Below are 25,536 nucleotides of genomic sequence, written 5' to 3' on the forward strand. Positions count from 1 at the left end.
GTCACTCCAAGGCAAGTCTCCGCGACCAGGTATGCGTCATGTATTCCACCGCCTGGTTTTTAGGCCAGAACAAAAAAAACACTACATGCCTCCAATCATCGATTTCTTTGTCATCCTTGCACCACTGTTTTCACATCTTAAGGTTGGTTTGCGTTATAAAGGGTAATCCATTAATGTTAGATTTCTATAGCTATAGTTTATTCAAAGTTATTTTGTACATATGTCATCTAGATTTGTGACGTCAAAACGTCGCAATGTTGCCGCATCAACTCTGAGTTTTAGTTCAGTTTCAATTTGGCATACAACAAAATTTTAGTTTAAATAAAATAATGAAAGAAAAATTTTATCAAACATATATTGTTTATTTTTATGTTATAGTACATCTAATGCCTATGGATGGACTTAAAACTACAATTAAGAAAAGAGATATAATAGTTTGTAGGTTAGAGTTGTTTTTGTTCTTAATTTTTCTTTCTTTTGATAGTGTGTTTAATTGTCAAGTCATCATGATATCATTGTATTTTTTATTTGTTCAGCTACTACCTGTGTACTCCGTTCTTGATAAAATATGTCACTGAATTCTGCCTTATACATTTACCATATTTACAAAATAGTATTCATCCTCTCCTCATATATTCTAACATAATGCTCATGGTTAATTCTGAATAATTACAATCATATCTATGCACACAAATCTGTCATTCCCTACAATACCATTTTCTACAATTATACTCTATCAATTATGTGCACACCTTTAGTTGTTTCCACTTTCATCACTCTATATCAGGATCTTCCAGCACTGCACAGCATATCACATATCCTGTAAGTTTCCTTTAGTCACTTTCCGAGTCACTGCCCAAGTCAATTATTAAAGTGTTAATTTCTAATCTGTCTAAATCATGTTCACGATTGCACCATTTATCAATTACTTCCTCTGTATGTCTTATCGAGTTCATCCAAACCGAAGGTGTTATGATTGACACTGCTTCCTTTCACATATCCAAACGGTTCTTGATGAAATATCCTTCTCGAGCACCATGTCAATTATAATAATTCTTTGATACGCCCCATATCAACTTGATTGGGTTGAATATATGTTACAGTGATAGAAAGGCATTATAATATGTGACCATATTGTTCAGCCATCTAATCTACTCTATATCTTTATTCAAGCTTATTTCTAAAAAAAGTTTTTTTTTATATAATTATATACATTGTTACTAGTCGTTGCCGACTAACCTACAATTTGTCCTTATAATAGCTTAAATCTAGGTATATATCTAATAGGACTCATCAGTCCTACATAGTCTCTAACATAATAATAATTGTTTTAACACTTTGAGTTTTTTCTAATGCACCTCACTGCACTACACTACAACACACTACACAAGTTCAAATGGTTTGGTCCTTTTGAGTCTGCGTCCGGTTTTGGTGTTGTCCAAGAGTTGTAATACTTCGAAATTAACATGAGAGTGAAGTCTCTCCTCATGTCTCTTTGCAATTCTTTTAATTTCTTGATTGACAGTCGGTATCTGAAGATCTCGATGTAAATAAATGGTCCGGTAATATCTGGGTGCACCTACGATGCTTCTTAGGACTTTGTTCTGGAAAACTTGTATTAGATTTATGTTGCTTTTTGCGGAACATCCCCATAATTGTATTCCGTATGTCCATATAGGTTTTAATATTTGTTTATATAGAAGTAATTTATTATGTATAGTTAATTGAGATTTTCTTCCAATTAGCCAATACATTTTTCTATATTTTAACTCAAGTTCTTTTCTTTTCTTTTTGACATGTTCCTTCCACCGTAGTTTTGCATCAAGTGTCATTCCGAGATACTTAGCATTATTGCTGTATGGTATGACAGTGTGGTTTATGGTCAATGGTGTAAGCGCGGCCTGTTTATAGGTGAATTGAACATGCACAGATTTGTTTTGGTTAATTTGTATTTTCCAGATTTGGGTCCATTTATTTATAGCGTCAGTAGCCTGTTGTAGGTTTCGGGTTGCTTCTTCGCTATTGTTTCCGACAGCAAGAATAGCAGTATCATCAGCAAATGTAGCCATTGTAATGTTTTCGATTTGTGGTATATCACATGTATAAAGTAGGTACAGAATTGGCCCCAGTACACTTCCTTGTGGTACACCTGCTTTAGCTTCTTTTATTGTAGAGTAAGCTTCCTCTTGTTTCACTCTAAACATTCTGGCTGTGATGTAAGATTTTAATAGTTCGGTGTGTTGCTTCGGTAATATTTTCTGTAGCTTATGGACGAGGCCTTTGTGCCATACCTTGTCGAAAGCTTGTGCTACATCTAAGAATACAGCTGAGCATACTTTATTATCTTCATAGGCTTTTTCAATAACATCTGTTATTCTATGCACTTGATCAATCGTTGAATGTTTGGTAATAAACCCAAACTGGTGTGTTGGTATTAGGTTTTTTCTCTCTATAATTGGTTTTAATCTTTTCAAGAGGAGCTTTTCAAATACCTTAGCTATCATCGGTAACAGTGAGATAGGTCGATAAGCTTTTATATCATTTGGTGATTTTCCAGGTTTTGGAACCATTATTATTTCAGCCATTTTCCAAACGTCTGGGACATATTTCAGTCGAAATGCTGCATTGATTAAGTTAGTGAGCTTTATAATACCCTTTCTTGGCAGATTGTGCAGCAATTGCCCTGTTATTAAATCATAGCCTGGTGATTTATTTGGCTTGATGTTAGTTTTAATAACGTTGGTGACTTCTTTCGGAGTTGTTAATTGAATTGTCGAATTTTCGCCGTCTATGTCCGGTAAAGTATGTTCAATTTCACTTTCGTTTGGTTTGAAAGTTTTCTCTAAATGGTCAGCGAATGCTTCTGCTTTCTCCAGGTTGCTGCGTGCCCAACTTCCATGCATGTTTCTTATCGGAGGACTATGTAGACAGGATCGTTTTAGGTATTTAGTGGCTTTCCAGAGCGAATAGTCTGTGTTCTTGTCGTCTGTTAAATTTCGTAGATAGTTATTTATGGAATTGTTTTTAATTTCCAAAATTTCCCTCTTCAACCTTTGTGTTATGTTGTTTAAGATATTCTTATTTTCAGGTGTTCTATTTTGCTGCCATTTTTTCCGTAGTTTTCGTTTTTCAGCTACCATTTCCTTGATTTCTTTCGGGTAATTTATTCCTTTGGTTGAAGTTTTAATTTCTGGAGTGTTATTCCAAGCAGCCTGTTGGATGTCTGCAACGAATTTTTCGGTTTCATAATTTAATTGGTCTTCTGTCTTAAGGGGAACATTTAGTTGAATTCGATTGTTTATTTCTTCAACAAATCCTTCCCAGTCTGTCCTCTTGTTGGTTAATGTTGGATTTTGTTGTTTTCTTATAATGTTTTCACTCAGCGTCAAAATCACAGGTGTGTGATCTGAACTTAAGTCAAAATTTTCTTCAACTTCCATGTAGTTAGTGGTTATGTTTCTAGCTATAAAGAAGTCTAACAGGTCTGGAGTTTTCTCTGGATCGGTAGGCCAATAAGTTGGTTTTCCTGTCGACATGTAACTGCACCCTAGCTCAGCAGCTGCTTTATGTAATTCATTACCTTTAGTTGTCGTCATTCTAGATCCCCATCTTGTATTTTTAGCATTGAAATCACCACCGATTATAAATTTTTCTCCTAGGTTGTTTAGAACATTCAAGTAATTTTCTTTTTTTTGGTTGTATCTTGGAGGGCTATATATGGAAGCTAATGTAACCCTGTATTTGCTAGATATAACAGTTACTGCCGTTACCTGATTTTCTGCTAAACTGAGTCCGGGTTCTTGATGATGGCATATATTATTTTTTATTATTATTGCACTTCCTCCTCTTGCTGTGTTAGCTGGATGAATGGTGTGGTAAAAGTAATATCCTCTAAATTTAATAAAGGATTCCTTTGTCAAATGGGTTTCAGATATTAAGCAAATATCTATTTTTTGCAATTCTAGGAATACTTGTAGGTCAGCGTGATGTTTCTGAATCCCATTAGCATTCCAAATTGCGATGCGGATGTCTTTACTTGCCATTTTTAGTTCTTGAGGCCACCGCCCTATTGTTTTCAAGTTTAAGTAATCTTTCAGAAAACGATTCAATAATCTTTTCCTGGTTGTCCAGCTTTGCTATAAGTTTCAATAGCAGTTCGTTGGTTGTAACGTCTTCTTTTTTTGTTTCTTTTTGAGCGGTTTGGTTTATGCTTTGAGCATAGGTCATTTCATCGTTGACTTCGTTGTACATTTTTGGTTGTTTATTTTGAGTCACTGTTTTTTGCTCTTTAGCCTGACTGATTTTATTTCTTCTCTCTTGGAATGTTTTCGCAACTACGCATCCTCTGTAGCTTGCTGGATGCGCTTCATTGCAATTCGCACATTTCGCTTTTGTTCCTTTGGGTTTTTTGCATTCTCCCGTGATGTGTTTTCCTGAGCATTTTACACACCTTGGTTCCCTTTTACAGAATTTTTGTGTGTGTCCATGTAATTGGCATCTCTTGCACTGTGGCACAAGATTTGCCTTTCTAAGAGGTTCTATTTTTACTTCGACTCCTAGAATTTGTTTAATTTCATAAATTGCTTTTATGTCCGTGTTATGTTGGAATGATAACATAAACAGTGGTAAAGGCTTCTTCTGGACAACTATTTCTCCATTGTTATTTTTATTTCGTTCTTTTTTCAGGATATTTGTGACGTCAGTACATTTAAGTCCATTTTTTATTAACTCTTCCACTATTTTAGTAGTTTTAGCTGTCGGTGGAAGCCCTCTTGCCATTACTTTAATGTCTCTGGTTTGCTTATCTTCATACGAGTGCCATTGTAATTTTAGGAATTCCAAGCACTCAGCAATTTTCGTAAAAGTTTTACGACATTCGGCGTTTAATTTGATTTGTCCATTGTTTAATGTTGTTGCTCTAAATAGTATATTATTTGTTTTCATTGTTTCATATAGCAAGTCAAAGTCTGTGACATTACTTACTATAATTGGAGGTGGTCTCGGCACTTTTATTTCTTTATTCAATTCTTGTGCTTTAATGGTTTTTGGTTGTTGTGGTGAAGCTTCAGGTGTGTAGTTTGCTTTTCGTTTCTTATTTCTTTTAACTGTTATCCAGCCTACTTCTTTTTGCAATTCTTCCTCGTCTGTTTCATAGTTTACAGGCAATTTGTTTTCAGTGCACTGGTTCACTACGGGAATGCTAGTTGGATTGTATGTGTTTTGGTTTTTTATTAGGAGTTGTAGTGCATCTAATTGTTTTTGCATATTTGTTAGTGCAATTTCCAGATTCCGTCGGGCTGTTTTTTCGTTAATATACGCATTATAGAGAGCTTGCTCATTTTGCGTTCTCTTATGGTTTTCTTGACAAAAGATTTGATTCTGTTGTGCCAGATAAGCTTCACCTGACGTTGAGGATTGTGTTTCCATCTCATTTAGTCTCTGGTTCTCTCTATTAATCATTTTTATTTAATGAATAGTTTAATTCACGTTTTTACAAAAATTTCAGTACCGGTATTTGTTTCAGAACCGTTATAACGCCGCATTTGTGGTACAGATGATGCACCTCCGACCCTTAACAGCCCCCAAAATTTTACCTTTGTTACTTTATTGCAGTGACCATCGTTTTAAACACATTTTCACTAAACATTTAACGCGCAGTTTTAACACTGTTATTGTCGTCACGGTTTTTACTTATTTTTTAAAATCGCATTTGTGGCACAGGTAGTACACTTTCAAATTTATTACACTGACCGTCGCTCCAAACACGTCTTTACTCTACGAAGGTCGAACGACAACTGTCTAAAAAAAAAAAAAAAAAAAAAAAAGTAAATTGCAAAAAAACTAAATTAAACTTTCATTTATATTTCATTTAGACCTAATAAAAATTTGAAATAGATCAATTTTTAGCATAGTCTCTTCAAAACTGAATTCATATTTTGAAAGTATTTCCTTCACAACAGCCTTTGTTGACACTATTGTTGGGATTTTTGCCACCAGTGTGCTATGATATGTGTGCTGTCGAAAATAATAACTGATGGTTCCTACAGGTTTTTTAACAATTGGTTTTCAAATCATAACAAAAACATTTTATGGTTTATTTCTCCATGGTAATCGCCCTTGGATTTGGAGGAAAACACTAATTCTGCACCAGAAATAAAACCATTCTTATTCACTGCATGAATAACAAAATATCTGTAATTAATTATTAATAAATATTATGACCAACAAAAGCTAATAAAATCCTGTTGTAACTTTTAGCTTTTTCCATCAGTTTTTGTTGTCTTTATACTTCTTTTGTTAGTGTCTTGCCCCAAGAATGCCCCAATGAACCTTTTTGATATATCCAAACTTCATCAAGATACTTAAAACTTTAAAAATTTAATTATTTTTAAGGCAACGTCTGGAAGATCCATTAAACCACTCCGAGGGTTATCTTTACACTATTTAAACATAGTATAGTGTTCGAGGATTATCTTATACGGAGTTTCTTGGTTGAACCTAACAAATTGTTCTTCATTTTGTAAGCGATTTTAGTCACAGTCTCGTACTAATACTCAGCGCAGCAGCAACACGTTAAAAACATTTTCAATAAAATTGCAGCAACTTATAATTTAATAAACTAATTTAATATTATCAATATTTACCTCTCGAACGGAACATACGTGCAAAAGAGGGCCTCCGTTATCCCGTTCCTTTTCCAAATAACATATTAAAGCCACTATCAATTTGTGACCCTGAATATCTATTGTTTTCGGCATATTCAAACAAAGTAATCTGACATATTACGCAACAATTTAAAATTTTAAATAATCAAAGTGTTTGCCGGTTTTACCTCTAGCAATTTTGAATAATTTTGCGTACGTTTCACAACTAGACGACTTTGACAGGCTAGGTCGGTTTCACGTTCGAACTTATCAGACAGCATTGTCTCTTTTTTAACTGGAATAAAATGAGAAAGAAAATATTGTCTGATTCTGAAACGAATTTACAAATTGCGGCAGGTAATACATTAAACATCTTGATGACGTATGTACACAAAAACTTTGAATAGACTATATATGTATATCTGTATTTAAAAAAAATATTTATTATTCTAATGACACATGTAAGTTGGTCATAATAGGTATTATTGTACACTAAAGTTGATATTTTTTTGTAGCGATTACCAGACAAGACACCATAGATGAAATGGTAGAAGTGGACCAGCCTCGGAACTTATCGTTAAGGAAAATGCAGAGCTACGACTGTGGTCTTCGAGATCCTTCAACAGCTTCAATGTATCAAACCGTCCCAGACCCTATTGCCCCCATAGAATATAAGGAATTATTAACAAATCTTATGGACTTTAAAGTAAGTTAGCTAATATCATTTAATATTACATAATTATTAGATACGCTTAGTACAAACTTAACTGTAAATTAATTTATTACTACATTTCGTTTGTACTTGGATTAATTCACAAGCAAAGCGAGTGCGATAATCCTCAATTATAAAATTATAATAACTCATAGCTATAGTTTACACTAAGGGTATAAACTTTATATAAGTTCGTATGGTTTTGTTCGCTTCTTTCTCTTGACATCCTGCGCGTTATCCAGCATTTGTATTGCTTCCACGTTAGTATGATTTAGTAATCTTCTTTCGTGTTTCAATGCGAAATCTTGGATAACTTCGCAAATCCACTTGATTTCCAGGTCATCGTGCAGTTCATCGTTGGTTACGTAGCAATAGGCATTGGTAATCAATCGAACAACCTTGTTTTGTCAGCGTTGGATGACTAGTTGATTTGAATTTTTAGTGCAACCCCATATTTACATTCTATAGGTCCAAATTGGCTTTATGATTGTCTTATAAATCAACCTCTTTGATTTTAGATCAAGTTGAGAGCATCTTCCGATTAACCACTATAGTTGTTTTATTTTGGTTCTAATGTTTCTTGCTTTTTGCCTAACATGATGTTTCCGATTTAATCTACCATCAAGATGGATTCCAAGGTATTTAGCTGATTCTGCTTGAGCGATCGGGCATCCATTGAGTGATATAATTAAGTTTTTATTATTTCGCCGCAACGCAAAATTAACGTGGACAGATTTGGAGCTATTAAGTTGAATTTTCCAATCTTTCGTCCATTTATAGATTTTGTTGACTGCCACTTGTACTTTTTCTACTGCACTAGGCGGAGATATGTCGTTTGCCGTAATAAATGCGTCGTCAGCAAAGGTTCCAAATAGTGTTTCTTGTGTTGTTGTAATATCAGCACTGTAGAGCAGATATAGGAGAGGTCCTAAGACGCTACCTTGTGGATAATATTCATTAGTATTTCACATTTTAGAAGGTTGATCACATACTAATTAATATGGAAGAAAACCAATTGGTCCTTACATAATCTTTATTCTTACTTCGCCCGAGAGATTTTGTTTGAATATCTTTGGAAAGGCACTGTTCTTACCCAAATTTCCAATGGTTTTCCAAATTTTTATTTAATTTGATTCCTTTGGTTACCGTCCATCTTATTATATAAATTGCCAGTTTGTGTTGATATTCCAATTGCAGTTCTTCTTTGGTGACCTTAAACCTTGAAATGTGATGCATGTGCCGTGAAACTACGGACCAGGGTTGGTGTTTCGAATTGTGAATGTTTCTTACGTGAAATAGTTTATTACTAAGGCTCATTGATCATCTTCAATCTATCTTTTGTCATCTTAGAGCTTCAACTGCGATACTATTACAGGAACTCCACTAAACTCCGTAACTGCGGAACTATTATCAATCAAATACCAACCTGTCTTCTTTTCTTGATAATTAATTGGATTCCAGTTAATTGAATTAATCCAAATGAGAACAGTCTTATATCTCGCCGTAATTCTACCTATCTGGCTAATTATACATTTTAGAAAGGATATTAAACAAATAAAAACTATTATTTTACTTAAAAAAACTATTTTATTTTACGCAAAGAAGGAATAACTTATTTTAAAGTTTATCCTAACTTATTCTAAAAATATTCTAGCCTATTCTAGAGATTGTTAAATCTCACTCTATGTGTCTATTAATCAGGTCGTATGGCAGTTTGCGTTTGAGCCTTCACTATTATCGCGCACATTTAACTGTTTGGCGAGTGCATTGGGTTGCACTAATAGTCTTTCAGAGTACTTCGCACTAACACTCCGAATCACACTCGTTATGGGTTCTATGGGGATATCGCGCTGAATCAGTTTGTTGGACACGTAAAATGGGGCGTCGACGATAACTCGCAATACTTTAATCTGGAACCTTTGGGGGATATCTATGTTATTTGCTAGTAGTACCCCAGAGTTCAATACCATAGGTCCAAGTGGGCTTAAGTATTGACTAATACAGCAATATCTTATTATCTAATAATAATGTAGATTTACGCCCTATCAACCAATACATTTGGTTTAGTTTAAGCCTAAGCTGCTTGCGTTTTGTATGTTTTTCCATGTCAAACGTCGATCGAAATTCATTCCCAGATATTTAACATCATGTACTGCGGAAGTTCATGATTATTCAATTTTACTGAGGGACATTTTCTTCTACAAAGGGTGAATGTCACATGGGTAGATTTTATCTCATTTGCTTTGGTTGAAAACGTGGCGTATCGTTTTCAACCACAATTCGACTTTGTTAAGATAAAGTTGGAAGATTTTGTGGCTGATATTGGATCCTCATGTGATGATAAAACCGCTGTATCTTCAGCATATGTTGCCAACCTAGTGTTTCTTGAGGACGGTAGGTCAACTGTATATATAAGATATAACCAAGAAGGACACTGCCCTGCGGAGCACCCGAATATATTGGGTGTAGGTCAGTGTATTCGTCACCATGTTTGACAATAAAATGACTCTCTGTGAGGTACAATTTCAGCAATTGAAAGTGCGTATGGGACAAAAGCTTTTTCAATTTAACATGTAGTCGAAGGCCTGAGAAATATCGAGAAATGCAGCGGACCAATATTTTTTATCGTTCAAGTTTTGTTAATTTGGTTGACCAATTTATGTATTTGTTCTCTGTACATCTATGTAAATTAATGGTCTGGAATAATATTTCTCTCTTCTGCGATTATATATAATTTTTCGAATAGTTTAGAGATCACAGGTAATAGGCTTATAGGACGATAAGAGGAGACGTCTTCTGATTTTTCCCAGGTTTAAGGATCATAATGATAAAGATCATATGAAGCCACTTTCTAAGTGCTAAGAAAGTAATTCAGTCTTAGCATGACATTAAATATGAATGTTATCAATTTGATGCACTTTCCTGACAGTTCCTTTAAGATTCTTCCAGTTATTAGGTCAAAACCAGGAGCTTTTTTAGAATAGATTTTCTTCCAGGATTCCTAGCCCAGTTATTGTTGTCAGTTTTAATGGGTGGATTATGTTGTTGAGGTTTTTTAATTTTTTTCTGTTACTTTCCAGAGAGAATATTTCGTTGTATCAGTTGCCGTTAAGTTTTCTAAACAGGCCGTTAAGTTTTCTAAACAGTTGAATTCCTTGATTTTGTTTTTTATGTATTTGCTCTTTCAGCTCTTTTGTGGCCCGGCTAAAGTAGTAAAAAATTGTTATAAAACAGTTTTCAAAATGTTATAAAGCCTATTTTTTTCTAGATTTTTTGTCGACAGCACTGTACCTTGCCTACCATGAAACAAATTCAGTGATTCATTCATTCACAAATTCATTTCCACTGAACAACTTTCAAATAACATTTGCCTTCTGTAGCTATACGATAACGTTTGAACTCTGACATGACATGACTCTGGCATGACAGTACCACTAATACAATGACAATAATATGGTAATAATGCCGATATATTTTTAGGTAGATGTTAAACTCGAGATCCAAAAAATGAATCAAAAAATGAACCGTATGGAAGAGATGATGAGCGAAATCCTGAAACGTCTCAACCCGGAGACCAGCTCCAGTTTGCAGTCGCTCAACGACAACGTGGATAGCCAAAAGAAGTCTTCCACGCCTTTGGAACGTCCCACCGATCTCCTGGCCAAGGGAAGCTGCGAGGGGACCGGTCTGGGACCCATCATACTGAAGAAGCGACGTTCGAAAACACGAATGAAAGGTTCGGCCCCTCAGGTACCGACGCCTACCGGCGGCAAGCAAACGTCACCGGACAGTTCCGCCACCAGTCCCACGGAGACGACCAAGATGCTGCAGGAACCGGTACAGACGCCGTCCTCCAGGAAACCGAAGGAGTTCCTCTAACAGTCGCTGGACACCGTAATGGTTTCCTCTCGTTCTGGCGACCGCTTCTGTTTCATACAGCGTAAGACCTCGACAGAAAGTGGTGATTGGATTTAATTATTTCCTGATTTCGTTTTATTTCATAATCCAGCGAAAATATTTCGGTTGAATGTCAAATTTACTATGATTTGGTGAAGGGGCTCTATGTTGACCAACTAACTCAAACAAGTCAATCAAGAATATCATTAAAAATCTAAACTATATGAAATACATTTCATACCTGGGGCATTACACTTGAAATCGGACAACAAAATAAACAATATACTACACTTATTTGTGCTACTAGAAGATATAAAGGTACGTAAACATTATTTTTATCAAATCATTATTTTTTGAAAAATTCCTGGGGACAGTTTACTATATTCTTATTGACTTTTATATCAAATTTCTATAATATAGAAATTTAAGTTTGATTTTATAAACTAATTTTGATCTTATTCTCCAACCTTTATGGCAATATTTCGATATTTTATGCTTTAATTTGTAATAAATAATTTAAGTTAAATGATGAATTAATTAAATTATTGATCTGAAATATTTACATCTGATTCAAAACAAGAAAAAAAATGCAAATTTGAAATCTGCCTTAAAAATTAAAAAGGACGGAAACGTTTTCATATAAAACCTCTTATTTATTAAGTTGTTATACATCATTTCAAAAAACGCTTTACAAAGAAACCCTTCCTTCAATCCTTAAAATTCCATAATTTTTCAACTAAACCTTGAAGAAAATATAATAATCTCCTAGAAGTACAAATAAACCTAACGAATCTCAGATGAAATGCCCCATTTTTTAAATTAAACCGCTTCAAATATTTAGTAATTAAAGTTTTGATATTAACTATTCAAATTAATGAAGTTAGATGTCATTATGTATGTATATATGCAGAAGATTTCATTTTGCTTGGCTTTATTTACAAAATCACTAAATTTTCCATAGAATTATTATTAGTCTTCTATAGAACAGTCATAGAAGTGAGCTTGTAAGCTCCAGAATAGCTATGTTACATTAAAATGTCTCACAGTATTTGCCTGATTTATTACTCGCTGTAATAATATAATTCAAAATGTACAAATGTAAAAAAACTTCAAAATACATTATATACTATGTATATTGTACATTTCATGATCAATAGGCATTAATATTAACAATATTTATTGGACAAAAAAACGAGAAATAATATAGTTAACCAATTTTTGTTATTCATACTCTGAATACTTCAAACTCTAGTAGCTTTATTTTATTTATGTTCCTTCGGTATTAAATACAAGTAGCAAATTATTTTTAAAAAATCAAATAAAAACTCTAAATAAAAATTTATGAATTAGTTTAAAACAAATATCGTATCTTATACAACAAATCATTAAAAGCCCCTATGTAAAAAGATTTGTCTTTGTAAAGACTGTTTTACATTTTGTGAATTTCTTTGTGAAGGCGATGATTTTACAACGAAATTCATATAAGCTTTCATAATAAATGGTGCTAAAAAAGAGTTAAAACCTTGTACTAAACGCTTTCTCTATACTGTAACATAAATTTTGTGATTCTATTTTTAATTTTTTCGTTATCGTTAAAAGCATTATTTTAAGGAAAAAACACAAAATATATGTATAATTTATAAACAGAAGCTGTCTTCATGCCAGTGGTACTGATTTTTTAACGCCATTGGTTACATATGGTTTTGATCTTTTATATTAAATATATATATACAAATAAAAACCATACTTTTCACATTGTGACGAAGCCTTTCTTGTTAAGGAATATTAATTATAGTTTGGATAATTATATATACGAGCTAACATTTCTATTATAAATATAAGTATAAACAGATATTATTATATATACAATACATTAATATGAAACAGTGATGCAAGATATAAAATCGTAGCTTTTTCAAGACATTTTTCGAAGCAGGAGTGGAACTGGATAGACTTTTTCCTAGATAAGTAAACGAACTTTTTAGTCTTCATCATGTAGACAAGAATCATAAATCACAACCGATGAGTTAAATGAGCAATAGATTTTTTAAATTTAATCGTCTCTAGCCTGATCTATACGACTAATATTATCGAGATTATTTCACCTTCTTTTTACTAGCATTGACTATGAATTAGTGACGATTTTTTAGTCGTATTATTCCTGCTATAGATAATCTACTAGTATATAAGGCCATTATATTGACCAGTGAACATTGTACAGATATAATAGAGTGATACTTTTAGGACTTCATTTCGATATACAGGACGTTCAGATCCTTTCAGTCAATTTATAATGACGTCGGCTTGACCCGATTTTAGTTATCTTTAAATCCATCTGAGCGCCCTCTATACCAACCACCATTTCGCCTCTATTAGCGTTGACCTTGAAGCTTTCAGCTTTACGTTATCTATATTTTCTTAAGAATTTATATAACAACGAACTATATCAGTACAGGAATTATTTTTACTGCTGATAATGTACATAAAATAAATTTGAACAAATGATGAGTATATATATTTTAACATAATAGCAGCAAAAAAGCTCGTTTAACTTTTAAGTATTCTGTTTTGTTAAGTTTCTCAAATGTTTTATGGCAATTTTTATTAGAAACAGTAGCAATACTATTTATATTGTACATATAAGTCATTCTTTATAAAATAGATGAAGTGGCTTCGTCCATAATGACGGGGCTGTCGTTCATCTAACCAAGCATCGCTAAGTTGGATTTCAGAGAGAGCTTGCACATCGCGAATCTAAATTAAATGCTCAAACGGAATTATTGAAAATCATTTGAATAATGGTGTATAAAATATATCTATATGTTAAAGAACAATACGTCCTATGAACTGTGCAAGAACTCGATTTTTAGTACTTGTGATATCAAATTTGTTGTTTTGTTAAAGGAGATGAAAAGCTTACAATGGTTCTGGAAATAATGACGATTTTATTAAACCGTTAAATAATAAAGCTTTAAAATCAATTGTTATTGTGTTTTATTTAATTATATAAGAAATATGGGCAAAACTGTGTAAATGTATAAATTATTAGATTTGACAATCAATCACAATCAACCGTTTTACTAATATTTCAATTTAATGTTGGAAAAACTATACTCCTTTTGAAGCTATATAATATATAACTAACAGACTTAGGTTTAATAGAAGGTTTGGTAAATATCGTAAGGCATTAAGTGTGTAAAAAAAATTGTATCATTCGAATGCTGAAACTCAGATCTTAATAGCTATAGTCTGGATCTTTTAGGACCTTAACTTGTATGGTTTTATTCTTATATTAAATGTATATAAAAATCTAATACATAGCTTCATGCATGTATTTTGATTAGTAATATCTATTGGTGAAAATATAATGTTTCGAAAAGCCAACATAATTGATAAAATCACAATATTACAACAAAGACCAAAATCTGCCACTTTAAAATGCTTAATCTTGTCAATCCTTCTTGGAAACTTGGACACTGTTTCAGTCTGAGATCTGTAAACTTATACATAAATTTACGAACAGTTTACTGTCAATAATTCATAAATTCTAATGACATTTTCGATATACCCTATATGTTCCATTTATGCAAATTATGTAATTAATTTCAATTTAGTATGTTGTATATTCTCATGTAAAACACTAGCTAATACACTAGCTCAGGCTGACTAAAATAATATATTCTTGACCTGAATTTTTAAATAAAATTACACAGCTCATTTACTGCATTTACTTATTTATAAGAATCTTCAATCCTTCGTCCTTGCATAAAGCTCATTAAAACTTGCATTATGGCAATCAAAATATAGTAGTTTTATTTTATTTATATTTCTTCGGTATTAACTTTAATTAACAAATTATTTAAAAAAAAACACTCTAAATAAAAATGTATGAATTAGTTTAAAATAAATATCGTATCTTATACAACAAATCATTAAAAGCCACTATGTAAAAAGATTTGTCTTTGTAAAGACTGCTTTACATATTGTGAGTTTCTTTGTGAAGGTGATGATTTTACAATGAAATTCATATAAGCCTTCATAATAAATGATGCTAAAAAAGAGTTAAAACCTTGTAAACGCTTTCTAGATATGGTTTTGTTCTTTTATATTAAATATATATATATATATATATATATATATATATATATATATATATATATATATATATATATATATATATATATATATATATATATATATTTAAATATTATATATATATATATTTAAATATTATATATATATATATATATTTAAATATTATATATATATAAATTCAAACAATACAAAAAATATTCTTCGATATAAGCTTTAACCGTTCACAATTTTTTCAGGTGCCTCCATTTTCTCAAAAAGAGGGACATATGAAAACGCTTATATGGTCCAAAGAAATAGTATGAATGAAAGTTCATTGAATCTTTAAGAGATAAATAAACTTCTACCGCATAAAGTATTTTTTATCGGGAAACCATAAAACTAAAACCTTTAAAACACTTACAACGCCCTCGCTATTTAGAAAGTTTTATTTAATTTTAATTGCCCTCGTTAATGAAGACATTAAAATTAAGACCATAATAAATCATTGCGTTTCACGACTGATTATTTGTAATACATGTAATTAAATTTACGACCATATCAAATTGATACTAAAGACGTACGAGTAAGGCCTCACATTTTTACTATAACATAAAAATGTAGAAAAACGTATAAATAGCTACAGAATTTTATATTAAAATATATCCTTTTTTATTCTACCTTAAAATAAATAGAAATATATTTTTAAATATTTTCAGAAATATATTTTTAATACCGCATTTTAATTAGGTTTGTTTTTAAAATATATAGTTTGGATTTGAAATACCACTATTGTCAGTTCTACGAAAATTTCCCTATTTTACATTTTTTATGTATATTTTAAAGTCCCCTTTTACCAACGATGATTTATCTGGACTGGACCTACAGTTTAAACGTGGGCTCGGCATTACGTACCGATTGGCCAATGCCCAACTTAGTGACTATCCCAGAAGACATGCGGTCTAACCCAGTCTGGTTACTGGCGTGACTGGGATGGGTGTTCCTTGTCGGATTATTCTCTGTTGCCTATAAATATATTTACAATTACAATCAAAAACTTAAGTACATCCATGCCCCAGCATCATTCAATCCTACGACTATCGCTATAGTAAGAAGACCGTCCTGTCGCCTTAGCCACTGCGCCTACCAAGCCGACCTAATTTAGATTAATGATAAATATAAAATAATAACAATAATGACGATATTTTCGGTTAATAATAAGATAATAATTGAAGCTTGATTGGCGCAGTGATAAAGGCGACAGGACGGTCCACCTACTGTTGCGCTGGTCGCAGATTTGAATCCTGCTGGGGCATGGTCGTAAATTTATATTTGTGATTGTTTAATATATGTGATTGTTCTAGGCAAGAGTGCAAAATCCGGCAAGGCCTGGGCCTAAAGTTTAACGTAGGCTCCGAACCACGGTCCTCAGCATTCAGCCTACCGACTGGCGGGTGACCAACTTCATCAATCATCCCAGAAGACATCCGGTCTTACCCAGCCTGGTTACTGGCGTGACTGGGATCATTTTCCTTGTCGGATTTTACACTCTTGCCTAGAACATTCACAAATTTTAAACAATCACAAACATAAACTTACGACCATGCCCCAACAGGATTCGAACCCGCTGCTATCACAACAGTAGGAGGACCGTCCAATCGCCTTTACCACTGCGCTACCAAGCCGGCTGAGAATTTATTTGATATGAGAGTTACACTGAGATAGCAAATATGTTTATGCTTGACGCATAAACACTAATAATAGCACAAAACTGTAAAGGGAGTGAGAGAAGGCTTATTCTTTGAGAGAAATAGGAGATCATCTTCGTTGTCATCTCTACTCCGTGCTGTTTATTGTGTGAGAAGTGACACCGGTAGGCTCATGGAGGGGCTAACTTACCAAGTGATAATAATTGATGTTATCGAGCGGGATAAAAAATGATAAAATTGTTAAAATGACTATTAAAAAGCAGGGGTTTGTGATAGAAAAGTGAAAATTTAGGGTTGTATGTATTTTTAACGCCACATAATAAAATAAATTATACAAAAAGAAAAAGTTGGGGTGGACATCCCTATCACTTAGCGGTTTGCAAAATAGATAGTAGCCGATTTTCAGGCCTACTGAACATGCATAAAAAGTTTCATAAGAATCGGTCAAGCCGTTATGAGAACGAACATTGTGAAAAGAGAATTTTATATATAAGATATAAAAAAAATTAAAAAATAAGATAACAATAAGAGAATAGTATTTTAAAAATAAACGTTAGTCGCGTTAGTAACGAGACAAAAGGAATAGGAACAAAAATATTAATTTAATATAATATAGTAGAGAGAGATTGTACACAAACATTTATTTTTCAATTCTAACTGTGTTTACTGAGATTTTAGCAAAAATAATAGCAGTAAATTTGAGAAATCACTACATTAAACTATATACAAATCAAAAGCGTTACGAAACATTGACGTCATTTGGCGTTTCTTAATCATCACTTCCGAATTCCATGATTTCAATATATGTAATTTTTTTGGCACAATCGATTTTATTTGGATTGTTCATTGTTATGAAATTATACTACCAAAAGTATTGAATAGTGGAACTGGGATTAAACAACAAAATAACAAGCACTAATGTGGAACGGAACAAAACTAATCACACAAACTTGATAGAATTGTTTGCATCAATCAGTAACTATTATTCGGTTGAACATCAAAATATTAAAACTTCTTAGTATGTTAAGTGTACTTCATCTCTATAACTTACATATTATTTTCTTATTGAGCAATGAATACAATAATATATAATAAAAGAAAATGCTGATACTATTTTTGTTTATTTCAGATCTTTGCGGCCACCTTGTAACCATAGTTTAGTTAATGTTGAAAAATGTAATTATTTTAAAAATATTGAATTATTTCACTCTTGGTGGTACTTTACATTCACAGCCATGAAATGTGATAGGATATTGAAGAATTTTTTTTGATAACATCTTTACTAGATACGCTTAAACAATCTTAATTATAAATTAATTTATTACTACATTTCATTTGTACTTGGATTAGTTCAAAAGAGAAATAAACGACGAGTGCGAAATAAATATATCATAAAACATAACTAAAGAACAGATAATTATTTTATATGACATCTTTTATTGGATATGTTTAGTCAAATCTTAATTATAAATTAATTTATTACTCCATTTCATTTGTACTTAGATTAATTCACAAGCAAGACGAGTGCGAGATAAATACATCAATACGTATTCCTCAATTATAACATTATAATAATTTAAGCTATAGTTTACACTAAAGGTATACACTTTATATAAGTTCGTATGGTTTGGTTCGCTACAATCTTCTGATATCCTGCGCGTTGACTAGTAGTTGTATTGCTAGTACGTTAGTATGATTTAGTGATCTTTTTTCGTGTTTTAAGACGAAATCTTGGATAGCTTCGCAAATCCATTTGATTTCCAGGTCAACGTGCAGTTCTTCGTTGGTTACGTAACGATAGGCATTGGTAATTAATCGAGAATTTTGTTTTGACAGCATTGGATGACTAGTTGATTTGAATTTTTAGTGCAACTCCATATTTGCACCCATTGGTTGGATTATGATCGTCTCATAAATCAATCCCTTTCATTTTAGATCAAGTCGAGAGCATCTTCCGACTAACCAGTATAATTGTATTATTTTGGTTCTAATGTGTTTTGCTTTTTTTTTCTAACATGATGTTTCCAATTTAGTCTACCGTCAAGATGTATGCCGAAGTATTTAGCTGATTTTGGTTGAGGAATCGAGCATCCATTGAGTGAATCATCCATCCATTGAATTAAGTTTATATTATTTCGCCGCAATGCAGAAGTAACATGAACAGATTTGGAGCTATTTGCTAAGTTGAATTTTCCAATATTTCGTCCATTTGTAGATTGAGGAAAATGAAGTTATTAGACATTACCAGTATACCATTTGGCAAGAAAATTAATGAACAAAGGATCATACTATCTAAAGAGTACCAAGTGGAAACTATAAGAAAAAAATTATTGAGATCAATTGTCCTATAATTAAGATACACCACAATTGTATCAAAATATGTGCAACTGTGGATAGAAACTCTGTGGAAGAGAACGGTGTATCCAATATTACATCAAAATACCTTGTAATAAATATATGAGTAAATAAAACAAATTGTAATTTTGAAGTAAAGGCTTTTATAAAATATCTATAAAACATGTATATGTCTCAATATATTAAACTACCTTAACGGCATTCAAATTTTGTAGCAAAGTGTCAAAATTGGACTGTTTTTATCCTCAGTGTCACTTTGTATCGTTGTTCAACAAGTCGTCCCTATTTCCTGTTAAATTAAATAATATTTTCGTGTAAATTAACAGTTTCTATCTCCTAAACTCTTTCACATATTATAACTTCCTATCATGTAGGTTCCAATAAATAATAGAAAGATAAAAAACAATAAATAGCTGAAGAAAAAATTACACTCAATTTTTCATTAAAAAACCCTTACTAAAAAGTAGAATATCAGTAAAAAATAACCATTACCATTATTATAAACAACTTGCCATAATTCATTTAGTTCAGAACGGATTTTTCGAAAATATTTCCGGAAACACAAGTTAATACTATATTTAGATAGCAGGAGGGTTCATTCGTATATTATTAATACTTTGCGGCAATTCTACTTAGATTTTTCCTACGATAAGGGCTGTTGAAATATTGGCTGTCAGCTCGATATCCTAACCAATCATTTACAACTAATCCAATTACCATTTCCATATTGAAATTACCACCCGAACAGTTATTAGTATAACAGCAATCATTTGTTATGATTTGAATATTTTTAGCTGCTTTACTGATACTATATATACATACATACATACATATATATATATATATATATATATATATATTGGGTGCAAGAGTATTTGGCTGAAAACTAGAAGTTCAAACAAAATTATTTACAGGTACGTAGGTATGGTTATACCTAACTTAAGGCCATAATATTTTTTATATAAGGAGAAATATTGTGATTTTACAACATAAAAAAGATAATATTACATAAGTTTAGTAATACGAAATTTGTTGAGATATTATTATCTTTGCAAAAAAATTCTTAAAATAAGATCTTAAGCTTGTTAAAGAAACCCATTAATTTAATAGCAATAATCATTAAAGTTGAGTAAATATTTAATACATCACAGTAGACAAAGGTAACTTTACAGAACTAATCTAATTAGTTCGGACAGTGTGGGACAGATGGCGCCATACGTATTATTTCTCACAATAAAAACGAGATTATAAAATGTTCCATTGAATGTTTGCGGAGATATTCGATGAGGAAAATTCAGATATACTAACGACAGATTAACGTGACAACAAAGGGAAATGTCAGAGTTGAAGAAGACAACGTCACATCCTCAAGGGATGCTAAAACCAATATTTCGACGTTTTTCGTCGAGCGTGTCCCTTCGCCCCTTTTATATATCATTTCGAAACAAACGCGTGGGTGCCACTTTCGTCATAACCTTACCAGTGACGTAGCCCCAACCTCTGGGCCGTAGGCGATGGTGCGTGGCTCGCGTATGACGTCACAGTACAGGAAACAGCTGCTAACCGTGTTAAAAGCTTTCCAAATATAGAATTTAACTTCACGTCCACAAACGATACTGTACTAATGATGGAAGTGAACCGTACAAAAAATATTCTTCCTTTTTATCTCAGTTCTTAAACAGTACGGATATTATTAAAGTATCACTTGAGAATTTGCAACAGGTTACTTATTGTAGAAAAAAGTTTTGATGTCCTTTTGTACTACTTTTTAAAAAAATAGCATTTTAGTTCAATGAATGTTTACAGCAATAATGTTTCCTTGTTTGTCACTAGATAGTATCCTTGTTATTTCATTATTATACTTTTGAAATGTTGATTCTATTCCTATCAAAATTAATATTATTTCTAGTGCAAAAATGAATTGCTTGCCATATACCGGATATTAACTTTACGCTCATAAATAATATTGTACTAATGATGGAAGAGATACCGTACAAAAATATATTCTTTCTTTTTAAACCAGTTCTTAAACAGTAAGGAAATTATAAAAGTGCCATTTCAACATTGGCAACAGGTTATTTATTGTAGAAAAAAATTTTGATGTATTTTTATACTACATTTTAAGAAAATAGTATTTTAGTTGAATGAATGTTTACAGCAATAATGTTTCCTTGTTTTGTCACTAGATAATGTCTTTCATGTTATTTCATTATTATACTTTTGAAGTGTTGATTCTCTTTTTGTCAAAATTAATATTGAAAAATACAGCAAACATTTTGGGTTTCTAATTTATTATAGTGCAAAAATCAATTGCTTGCTATATACATAAGGATTTTAACTTCACGTCTACAAAAGTGCCACTTCAACATTGGCAACAGCTTACTTTTTGTAGAAAAACGTTGATGTATTTTAATACTACTTTTTTGTTTTGTCACTAGATGATGTCCTTGATATTTTAATTGTTTTGTCACTAGATGTTGATCCTTGATTTCATTATTATACTTTTAAAATGTATAATAGTATTTTAGTATTTTCCTGTGAAAATTAATGCTTTGTTGAAAAATACAGAAAAAATTTTGTGTTTTTAATTCTTTCTAGGGTGAAAATTAATTGCTTGCCATATACTAGGGCAATGAACATACGAATAAACAAAATATTGTGAACACCTGTCATATACACAATAACAAAAGTAATGCATTTATCGAGATATAAACATTACAATACCATCTTTCATCGAATATAGCATTCAATGCGATTTTAGCTGTCAGTTTGGGTGCAATCATATTTCTCTCTCATTTTGATAGTAATAACAATTCTATTTCATATTCCCTTCTCTATTGTGTCAAGTTTTATGCCCTCTGGATCATGATATTTTGTTTTAATATTTCCCTGGAGATTTAATTGGCTTTCACCCCCTCTTATATTGTCTTAAAATTATAAATTCCTGATCTAGACAAATGATTTCTTATTTTTGGATTGTTCTTTGTTGAGGATTTTGTGGTTCTCTAAATAGTAAATAGTATTTTATTTCTACACTTTAAAATCTTCAGATAACACATGGCTTCAAAAGTCCCAGGTCTAACACATAGATGGGGCTATTTTAGTTTTATTACATTCACCACTTTTTCAATTAGTACTAACTCTGAAAAGAAAGCTGTTAAAACTTCATCATTTCATCATTTAAGCGAAGGAATATGTTGGAAACTGTTATAAGCACTCCGCTCCATCAGAAGCAACAATGAAATATTGGTTTGCTGATTTCAAATGTGGTCGTAGAGACACCGATGATGCAGAACGCAATGGACGTCCATATGAGGTGGTAACACCAGAAGACATAAAAAAAAATTCACAAAATAGATTTGAATGATCAAAAAGTGAAATTGCGTGAGATAGCTAATATCGTAAAGATACCACAAGAAAGTGTTAATTTTATATTGTAAGAGCATTTTTATTATAGAACGTGTTGATTATATTTATAGGTCGATATGTAACAATGGATGAAATATGGATCTGTCACTTCACTCGGGAATCAAAACGATCGTCACCTGATTGGAAAGTACCTGACCGACAGGCCTATTTTGAGGCAAAAAATAAATCGTTCTACAAAAGTAGTATTGAATTATAGAGAGGCGCTGGAATGATTGTGTGGCTCTTGATGGAGATTGCGTTGATTACTTTATTACGCTCGGGGCTTTTCAGCTCATGTGTTAGGTATAACTTGGATCTTAAGATTGTGGAATGACTGTTTATTATCAATAAGTTGTGATTTTGATTGGGTATGCTCACGTAAATTATGTCGACTGATATTTATCGGAACTTTTACTTTTACAGGCTCAACACGCAATTATGCTACGGTCGCAGCCCAATTATTATTACTGTCTACTATTTATAAGCAAAATATGAAAACACAGCAACACTTAATATAATTAAGAAAATATTTGTTTCAACTTATTACCAATATCTTTGCTGATGACTGTTTGAATAACAAGCTTTGGTTTTTCTACCCAGGTCTCGAGTGACTCTCTAGAGTCTCGAGTAAAAGTCAACAGAGGCAATGTCTGGTTAAATAGATGGGTGTAATAACATTTTTCATTCATTATTTTTGTCTATGGTGGATTTTACTACATGTAGACAAGTGTCGTTTGTCTATTCTAAATTGCACATAACTTAATGTTTTAAAAATTACTATGCTTTTAGTATTTCAACCGGCTAGGAATTAAAAAAAAACTCAACTATTATCCGGAATAAATCTCTTGGGATAATACCTCCGATTCTCATTTTTTTATGTTCATGTCATGCACCGGAGCGTTCATTATCTTCAACATTAAAAATTTTTTAAAATTATTATTTCTTAAGTCTCTAAATGAATAGAGAATCTGCATATGATAATTTCTGGTTAATCATTAATCTCAACAAGATTATGAGAAGTTTAGGTGCAAATTTATTTTTAAACCAAATGTTTGTGGCATATGTTATCTATATGAGAGAATATACTTCCAGAGAATGACATATAATGTAAAGATAGCTGACTTGGGTGGTGCAGTGGTTAAGGCGACAGGACGGGCCTCTTAATCGAATCCTGCTGGGGTATGGTCGAACATTTATATTTGTGAGTATTTATAATTGTGGATGTTTAAAAGGGAACACTGCAAAATCCAACCAGGAAATTGATAACAGTTACGCCAGTAATCCCAGTCTTCTGAGATGAGCATTAAGTTGGTCACTCGCCAGTCGGTCGGTGCAATTCCGAGGACCATAGTTCGGAGCATACGTTAAGCAGTCCAGAAAAACTCTAGTTGGTAAAAAGTATACTCTAAAATATAACAAAAAAAATTAAAGTTATCATCGTAAACTACATGGGTATTCAAGATCTTCATGTTTTGTTAGATAAATTAATATATGATCATAACATATTAACTATATATGGCTCTATTATCAGACTGCACTTTCGTACCCATGGTTTTACCCCCTTATATTAAACAATGTATGGCCCCCTCAATAATTCTACCGTATAGGAATGATGTAGGATATACCAGCTGCGCTGTTAATGTCGTATTTCTAACGTGACAGATTCCATTACATCCTGAATATAAAAATAAAAACTAATAAAGGAGAATTTCAATAAATAATAACAAATTATTTAAAAATATTTACATTGTATTATGTTATAATACTACCTTTGAATGATTAATTATAGTCCAAATTACAATGATTTGATCTTGGAATTGGAAAAAATGTTATTAAACTAATTATGTTCTCTCTTTTACCATATTTACCTGATTTGTCTCAGGATTTTATTTGCACAATTTAAATTACCGTTTCAAAACACCCATTTTCTGTGTATAGCACAAAAAGAATCCTATTTTGAAAGAGACATAATAAATATGGATTAAGAAATAACATTTGAGTTTTTATTGGCCAATTTTTCGTTCTTTTTGCCAGAATGTATAGCATAATTTACGCTATGCTAATAATTAATGCTGATGTACTGTAAATGATACCCATTAAATAGTAAATTATCTTTTAAATATTCTCGATATAATTACTACTAGTTACTATATATTTTAAACGTCCTTTTGGATACTATTCGCACCTTGGCCTTATGGGGATATCATATAATTAGCGTTGGGAACTATCGACTGAAAACAGTCGTAACAGTCGATAGTCGTAAAATAGTCGAAACAGTCGTTAGTTAAAAAAATAGCGACTGAAAATCATAATTACTATTACTATTTTAATAGTAAAATAGTAATTACTATTTTCAGTCAAATGCACGGTTGGACTGTTTTTTTCCATTCGTGATGTCAGACGAAGATGTAGGAATTCTTGTCTGTATAAAATGTGAGATAAGGAAGGACGGAGATAAATGCTTAGAGCAGTTAATTTTAAATGTGTTTATATTCTCCAATGGTAGTATAAGCGAGACAGAGATACATATATATTCTATCCCGTGCTAACTTTTTTTAAAGTTTCTTTTTTAAGAAAGGGAAAAAAATACTACTAATTTCTATTAACATGTAACAAATAATATAATTTTAAAGGAAGTAGGATTACTTTTATACTGAATGTTCTATGGATTTGTAAAAAGGAATGGAATAATAACACCACAAATGTTTTATAGTGTTTTAATATATTAATTGCTATTTTT

At 31.9% G+C, this 25,536-nt stretch overlaps 1 protein-coding gene across 2 annotated transcripts in view; it reads left to right on the plus strand.

Annotated features, from left to right (window-relative positions):
• The window catches only part of eag (potassium voltage-gated channel protein ether a go-go), a 117,934-nt gene extending 103,700 nt beyond the window's left edge, over positions 1 to 14,234 (plus strand). For both annotated transcript variants that reach the window (XM_076417817.1, XM_076417818.1), the window contains exons 12-13: positions 7,160 to 7,350; positions 10,837 to 14,234. In XM_076417817.1, coding sequence (XP_076273932.1) covers positions 7,160 to 7,350; positions 10,837 to 11,235 — 590 coding nt within the window. In that variant the 3' untranslated portion in view covers positions 11,236 to 14,234. The remainder of the gene's footprint in view (positions 1 to 7,159; positions 7,351 to 10,836) is intronic.
• The last annotated feature ends 11,302 nt before the right edge of the window (positions 14,235 to 25,536 follow it).

Source organism: Rhynchophorus ferrugineus, unplaced genomic scaffold (genome assembly GCF_030347505.1).
Source record: "Rhynchophorus ferrugineus isolate W39M unplaced genomic scaffold, kcgeb_rfMv2 rfM11, whole genome shotgun sequence".
Taxonomy (NCBI): Eukaryota; Metazoa; Arthropoda; class Insecta; order Coleoptera; family Curculionidae; genus Rhynchophorus; species Rhynchophorus ferrugineus.